The following is a 7803-nucleotide window of genomic DNA, read 5'->3' as shown; positions in this document are numbered from 1 at the left end:
ACATAGATAGATTGCAGAGTCAAGTCTTCATTTTAACAAGATGCCCGCATGACACAGAGTGGATTCTCCTAGCATGTGACCATCAATACTATTATCTAATCAGGCAGAGGACTGTCCAATGGCAAAGTCTGCTACTGGTTAAATATTAATAAAAAAATAAAAATAAAAAAAAACAAGTCACAGTTGTGTTTAAACACGCAATAAATAAGTCCGCTTCCAACAGATCATGTTCAACTGTAGTTTATTTTATTAAAAAGACCAGGGTGCAAATATGAAATTAAAAAAAATAAAGACAAGCATATAATTTTTAAGCATTTAATACAAACTTAACAATATAAACTATTTCAGTCCCTCTTGACATGTAAGACACTGACTCAAAATACTTTGTTATACCGTATTTTTTATCAAGTATTGCACAATGTAGGTACAAAATTAATATTCATACGATTACATTTTGTCCATTGTATAGCAAAATCTTTTTTACCTCTTAACAGAAAATACAATTCATCTTTCAGAAAAAAAGCAAATATTCCTACACTTGAATTCCACCACTAAGGAATACTCTGTACACAATCTTTAGAATATTTGATGTATTTTTTTTTTTTTTTTTTTTGCACAATGTAGGTACAAAATTAATATTCATACGATTACATTTTGTCCATTGTATAGCAAAATCTTTTTTACCTCTTAACAGAAAATACAATTCATCTTTCAGAAAAAAAGCAAATATTCCTACACTTGAATTCCACCACTAAGGAATACTCTGTACACAATCTTTAGAATATTTGATGTTTTTTTTTTTTTTTTTTTTTTTAAAGATGGTTTTCTTTAACAATTATCTTTAAAAAAAGAAAAAAAAAATAAGGAAAAGCTGCTGCAGCCATCACAGATCACTGGAGTAGTAAAAAGATATAAATGCAACACCATGTCATAGAAACAATATATACTCTGATATCTTACAAACTCTGTACTAAATTAAATTATACAATTAGAAAAAGACCAAGTAACCCCACTTAGTAGTGCCAATTCATAAAAATCAGCCTTGTCTTACCACCTGTAAAATACTGTAAGAGGCCAAAACTTGAAGCTTGTACTTTTTTTTTTTCCTTTTACATTTTTTTGGAGTATTTTCTCAACATGGTAAAAAATTTTGTGCTTGGTTGGCATAAAGGAAAAAGAAAAACAATGATGCATGTTGAATTGAAGTAACCAAGCTTGGATGTGTTTGTACAACAAGCTTTTAGTAGAAACAAACTCAAGGGGGCACGGTAAAAACACCCTTGGGCACATGCGCTTGACTGACTAGACACTATATCCTTGAAAGTCCAGTTTCTAAGTGTGCGTTTTTGTTTTTCCTTCTCTTTGAGCCACCATCATTCATAAATAACATCTTGATGATGAGTTTAGTTAGCCATGACTGGCTGGAACTGCTGGTTAGAATACTGCATGTTGCTCAGACTGAAATTGAGGCCATCCATAAGGGACTTGTCGTTGAGGCTTCCATAGGCCGCAAATACGTCAAAGGCATTGTTGTACTGCAGGGGGCCCAGACCCAGGGAGCTCTCCCCAGGGAACACGGCTCCAGGGCTGGCCTGTCCCTGGAGGCTAGGGAACACAAACTCCTTGGCATTAGGGGAGAGAGCAGAGGCCTTCTGTTGTTGTTGTTGTTGTTGCTGCTGCTGCTGCTGCTGCTGACCCAGACCCAGCCCGTACAGTGAGTGCATGGAGGTGGAGATGGCTTTCTGCTTCAGTAGGGTGTTGACATTCAGACCCAAGTTATTGGTAGGGGAGGTGCGGGCCACCTTGCTGCTACTGCCGCTGTTGGCGTTGTTGTTGCCTCGGCCGCTGCTCTTCATCTTAGTGGAGCCGAATTTGGTGGCAGCAAAGGTGGCAGTGGTGAAGGTTAAGGGCTGGGTGGAGCGTGGCATGAACGAGGGGCTCACGGCAGCTGACTGCCCGAAAGGAGGGGATGGGGAGCTGGACTCTGAGGAAGCCCCAACAGGGTCGCTGATTGGCATGAAGACCTGGGCCTCAGGATTAAAGCTGTTCTTGATCTCTTTGTCCAGCTCTGACCCATTCTCATTGTTATCATCCACATATAGCACCTTGACCGGTCCTTTCTCCCCAATCTGGTAGGAAACCTCAAATGGGTCGATCCACACACTAAGGTCCTGAGGGAGATTATTCCGGACGTCTTCAATGTCCAGCCCGCTCTCTTTGGCTGCCTGCTCCACCACAGGGTCCACCTTCTCCCCTACATGGATGCACCTGAACCCTGAACCTTTGTATGGCTTATCCGGATACCAGTGGCCTTCATATTTTTTCTTCAGCTGCCTCTCGAGCTCTTCGCCGAAGATATTCACACGTCGTCGAGGGAGTTTGTTGTATAAATAAGAAATAATAAAGTTGAGTGCTACTTGAATTTCAAGCTGCATAGCTGCTTCAGTGGCAAGGGTGATTCTTTTTCTGTCACAGAGTTGCTTTTTCCAAGTCTTGCAAAAACCTCCACGGCAGCAGCGATCAGTTTGATGAAAAAACTCTGATTGAGTGCTTGTTGCCAAAATGAATATCCTTCCTGCAACAGGGTGAGGTTTAGGATCCTGAAAGGGAGCAAAAACAGAAAGGCATTAAGTATATGAAGCTGTTTGTATAAGCCAAAATCAAATTACATATCAAATTAAGCACCATTATGATCAATGACATTTCATCTGTATTCGCTCCTATTACTCCCTATTCACCATCCACTCCCTCCTCCCCACAGCAGTGCTGTATCTCAGCTGTACAATATAAACAGCTATAAATAAACAGAGGCCACTGACTCAGAGACAGTGTCAGCAGTGTGTGTTCCCCAGCGGTCTAGTGTGACAGAAATACGCAAGCACGGTTGACCTCTGCGGAGGGCGGTGGATCTGATGGCAGGTGTCAAGTCAGAATGATTTTCGATTGCCTCATTTTGGCACACGGACATGTTCAGGCAAAACTCCTGCCTCGTGCGTCGATGTGAGAGAATGTTTATTAACCTAACAAGGCTATTCTAGTGCTTTCCCCGTGCACCGACGGAGCTACAGTGGGTGAGAGGAGCACGTAGAGCTCGCGACGAAAACTGCTGTTACATAATCAACATTCAAAGTCTAACCACGACCATAAAGCCCCTTTCTGCAACAGAGAAAAAGACACTCGTTCAATTGCGTGACGACAGTGACAATAAATAGTTAACGCTACAACCACGACTTGCTTTCTGGTCACGTTCGGCTCTGATATAGCCGAGCAACTAGCATTAGCTGGCCAACTTAATGAAGGGTGTGAACAGAAATGTAGCCTGCTAGCTATCTTGAAGCCAGATACTGTTAATGTTTAGCTCGACCGGCTGGTTATCAGTGTTACCTCACGGTGACATAGTGTTAAGCAAGTCAAAGATATAACGTACGGACACGGACAGAATATGGCAACGTTGCTGTTAACAGACGGAAGAGCAGAAAATTCGCTTTTAATCAGGACTAACGACCGTGTTGAAGGATAGCAAGCTACGTAGCATTTGAATTAGCTAAAGCTACAGCCTGAATATTCGACTGTAAGACTAATGTTCAAAAACACCACTGAGTGACAGCGTAAGGTATCAACAAAATAATGCACACCTATTTCAGAAAACAAAAAATAATGTAATGTCGACATTAAGTTAATATTTACTTACATGGAAATTCACAACAGATCCTCCTTGCATTAGCCAGAGTCCGCTCCAGCAAACGCTTTGCTCGTTACAGCCTAGTGTTTCTTTCTAAAGGAGATACAAAATGAAGTTGCCGTCGCTGTGTCTTTATAATGCTCCAGGCGATTTTTCTTCTGTGGGGTTTAGAAATTCCGTTTCACAGGCTAGCAAGCGAACTCCCCACAGCCTGGGAGTTTTTACAACTCTGCCCTTTAAAACTTGGGCTGATTTGTATATATAGTAGTCCTCCGCCACGGACATGGAGGAGGTGGTGATGCGGCTCACAGAGGTCAACACCCAGTAACGTGTTTCTATTGGCCAAGAGCGGCGGCGTCATCGACAACCACCGCCACCACCGCTGTGATTGGAGGATTTTGTGCTCAATCAACCGCAGGGTTCTATTTACGGTAGTGGTTTGCCTTTCATGTGCTCCGGACTATTTTTTGCGAGCAGGTTTTGGCTAAAATATCATTTGAAAACCCAATTTGGGGCAAAATATAACTCTTGTAGCACCACTGAAAAAATTCTAACGCTAACATGGTTGAAGGGTAAAAGACTGTCATGTCTGGACATGTCTGTTTATGTGATGCCAAGCCTTAAAAGGTCCTCTGTGCTCAGAGGTTGTGCTCAGTCATGCATGAAGCCTATGGCTGAACAAGGAGTCTATTGTGACGATAACGCTCAGTAGTCTGTATTATTACTGTTGCCAGCCAGAGTCAACATTGAAATGAAACCTCATTTGCCTCTGCTCTTCCCACTACAGGGTTAAACAGAGCTAGATAGTCACTGTGGCGGAGGGACACACCTGTCACTGGTTGTGTTCCTGCTCCTCACCAATGACATTTTGATGTTCCCTGAGCCAGCTGTAGCTGTGGATCTAAACCTGAAAGCCTCCCCTTACTGAGAGAGAGCAGTGTTCTATGATACAGCACAATTTCCACCTCTTTTAAACAGAACAGATGGAATCTCATAATTGCCATCTGCGTAAATATTGACATTATTTTCCCACTGTGTACCTGTGATAAAATTCTCTCCATTATAAGGTCTGTGGGCTGTGAAAATGCATTGTTACACAATGGATCCAGGCAGCTCTCCGGTGCCTGCGTGCTGGCCTCTTGTTTTCAGCAGCTGTACAGTGCGAGGCTTAAGCTCTTCCCTGTCAGGCCTAAGGTGTTTGACGCCACAGCCTGCTCTTACCTAACATGGGCTCCTGCACTGTGTGTTTGCACAATAAATACAATGCCATATGAATTGTACTGTTGGAAGGGAGGTGGCAGGGCAGGGGAGGAGGAGAGAAGACAGGCTGTTCTTTGGAAGGGGGAGCTGAGACATAAAGTATATCCTGACTAAAAAAAAAACACTCGAATGGTGTTTGTCATATCTGTAAATGTTGCATTTGAAGGCTGATTTTAAAGAGAGCTGCTTGCTACTTACAGGCTCTCTAGAGGAAACAGCAGGGGAGTCAATATAATTTCAGAGGCGTATATGATTGGTCTAAATCAATAATAATTCATTTAAATAGTCTGTTGTCCAAGTCATGTTCCTCACTAGATCTTCATAGCAGAAATGAAAAAAATGGACACATTCCTCTCCTCCTTCTTCGCTGAGCTAAAATGAACATATATGCCTCAAAGTACATTATACATTACGGCAACATCAGAGTGGCCTTGAACAGCCTGCTATATCCCCAGTGAGAACATTTGCTCTAAGAGGATGTATAGAGTACAAAGAGAAGAGGAGCAGAGCGGGAGTGTTTCATCAGCCTCTTATAGTCATTCTTGTCTTAAAGTTTCTTTTTTGTATTCGTAGCATCACCTCTTTTTCCAGTCAACTGTGCAGGTGTCTGAAGAAAATAGTTAATGTATACATTAAAGGGACAGTTCACCCCAAAATCAAAAATACTCTTTTTGTCTCCTGACTGTAGTGCTGTTTAGATTGTTTTGGTGTGAGTTGCTGAATGTTGGAGTGGCCATAGAGATGTCTGCCTTCTCTTGAATGTTATGGAACTAGACGGTACACGGCTTGTGTGGCTTAAAGTGCCAAAAAAATACATTTGAGAAAGTCAACAGCAATGTTATTCAAGATAATCCACAGACCTCATTGCGAGCAGTTTCGTGTAGGAACTATTTCCTTATAACAAATCACACCCGCTAACCGTATCACCACATGACAGGAAGCATGCATCTTCTGCTAGCTCAGCTGAGCTAGCTGAGGTGAACACCATTCATTCCAAAGATTACTTTGTTCGCATACAAAAACTATGCGGTGGTCAAAAAAAACAAAAAAAAAAAGAAGAATAACAGTACGCAAAAAGTGTGGGTCTAAAACTACAAAGACACAACAATTTCCACCTTCGTTCAACATTTGAAGCTTCATGAAGTACGCAAAGTCAAGACCAACAGCCTGTTAACATAGTTAACGTGCTAATGTTTAGCTAACGTTAGCTTAATAGCTAAGTAGGTTTTAACAAACATGTTTCAGCAAATAAGATTTAAATAGCATTCATGTTTTTTTGTAATGTAATATATTGTCCTGTCTCGACTTTGGACTTGAGTACAAAGATTTGAAACATACTAGATTTGCAAAACAATGACTTGGTCCAACCTCTGGCACTCTGAGGACCACAAGCTGAGTACCATCTAGTTCCATTATATTGGAGATAAGCAGGGTTCAACGCTAAGGTTTTTTTTTCACTTGCACTTTTTTGTACGCTTGCAAAGCACAGCCTGCTGGGATGTTTCTGTGTATCTACTGGCACCAGAAGGGCTCTTTAGGACTAAGTACATACAGTACATGTGTGCACAGTATGAGCAGGTGAAATGTCTGTCTAGCTTACATATGAGGTGTCTCAAGATTTAGGAACATACAATTTTATTGAATATAATAAAGTAAAAAGTCACATGACATGGTGCTGTTTTGTGCTATGACCTATTTAAGTGTTGGAAGTTGTTATTTAGCTACATGACAACGCCTGAACGCAACACAAGCTTAGCATGAGTGCCGTGCTACGCGCACAGACAAACACGTTGCTCTGTGCGTAACAGCAGTCTGTTGGTTATTTACACACTGTCCATTTCAATAACTTTGTCAGCTGACAAACTGCACCGGGCTCGGGGTCAGGTTTGGTCAGGAAAATGCGGCCCAAGCCGCTCTAGCGTGATCACCTGTATGTGTGGCGGAACAGAGAGCAGAGGAGAACTGTTAACGCATGACCATGTAGAGACAGAAATGACACGATGGCATAACACCATAAATAGTATATTGTTATGTTATTATATGAAGCGTCTGTCGCGCAAAATAATATCAATGGGGGCTGTGGGCAGGACATTACACAGCTGTGCCTGTGACTTCAGGCAGAGAGACCGCTGCATCAGAGCCAAAGAGCACGTTTTAAAATACATTTATTTTATCAATTAGTTATTAACTTTTACTATTTTTAGCAACTTGCCCGATCGGGCAAGTGAGTTGTTAGTTTACATGCCCGACCGTGAGTTTTACTTGCCCCGGGCAATCGGGCAATCCTTATTGTTGAGCCCTGAGATAAGGCAGACATCTCTACAGCCAATATCTCAGACACTTAGCAACTCACACCAAAACAATCTACACTGACAAATAGCACTACAGGTAAGAGGAAATATATGTTTAGTTTATTCTGGGGTGAGCTGTTCCTTTAACCCTGTATGTATAGATATTGAGGTTAATTGTTTTAATCACAATGCTACAGTCGATGTTTAGCTCAGTACCACGTCCCAGTGCCATAAACAAAGTGCTATAAAATGCAGTCAGATCATAGCTGGAGGGCTGCAGGACGCTGCAGGCACAATGGAGAGTTCTTCCAGCCTCCAGATTGAGTCTCAGCAGGTGTAAGAGATGAGTCCCTCCACCACCGACGATCTCGTGTGATGGATGACCTGAGCACAAACTTAACACACCATGGGGGCCTTGGAGACACACCAAGGCCACCAGAGCAGGGCCGGCTTGTTTTTCTTTTTTTTTTCCTCACAGCACAGGAAATGTGTGACTATGACCAAATGCTCAAATATGTTTCAATTTTCACCAGGCTGCATCACTATTCAACAGAAAAAAAGTTTTTTTCC

General features: G+C 42.0%; 1 protein-coding gene across 1 annotated transcript; it reads right to left on the bottom strand.

Moving 5' to 3' along the window:
• Positions 1 to 224: 224 nt before the first annotated feature.
• LOC126399900 (protein Tob1-like) lies at positions 225 to 3931 on the bottom strand. Its single transcript, XM_050060231.1, has 2 exons — positions 3692 to 3931; positions 225 to 2600 (listed from the first exon to the last, which is right to left on the bottom strand). The coding sequence occupies exons 1-2, from the start codon at positions 3719 to 3721 to the stop codon at positions 1404 to 1406; spliced, it is 1227 nt and encodes a 408-aa protein (XP_049916188.1). The 5' UTR covers positions 3722 to 3931; the 3' UTR covers positions 225 to 1403.
• Positions 3932 to 7803: the final 3872 nt, after the last annotated feature.

Source organism: Epinephelus moara, chromosome 13 (genome assembly GCF_006386435.1).
Source record: "Epinephelus moara isolate mb chromosome 13, YSFRI_EMoa_1.0, whole genome shotgun sequence".
Taxonomy (NCBI): Eukaryota; Metazoa; Chordata; class Actinopteri; order Perciformes; family Serranidae; genus Epinephelus; species Epinephelus moara.
Note: the sequence above shows the minus strand (reverse complement) of the source record. Positions and strands in the feature narration are given on the sequence as shown.

Coding starts and splice junctions, on each gene's coding strand:
- LOC126399900 (XM_050060231.1), bottom strand. CDS start 3,721: ATGCAAGGAGGATCTGTTGTGAATTTCCAT. Junction 2,601..3,691: donor GATCTGTTGTGAATTTCCAT/GTAAGTAAATAT, acceptor GCTCCCTTTCAG/GATCCTAAACCTCACCCTGT.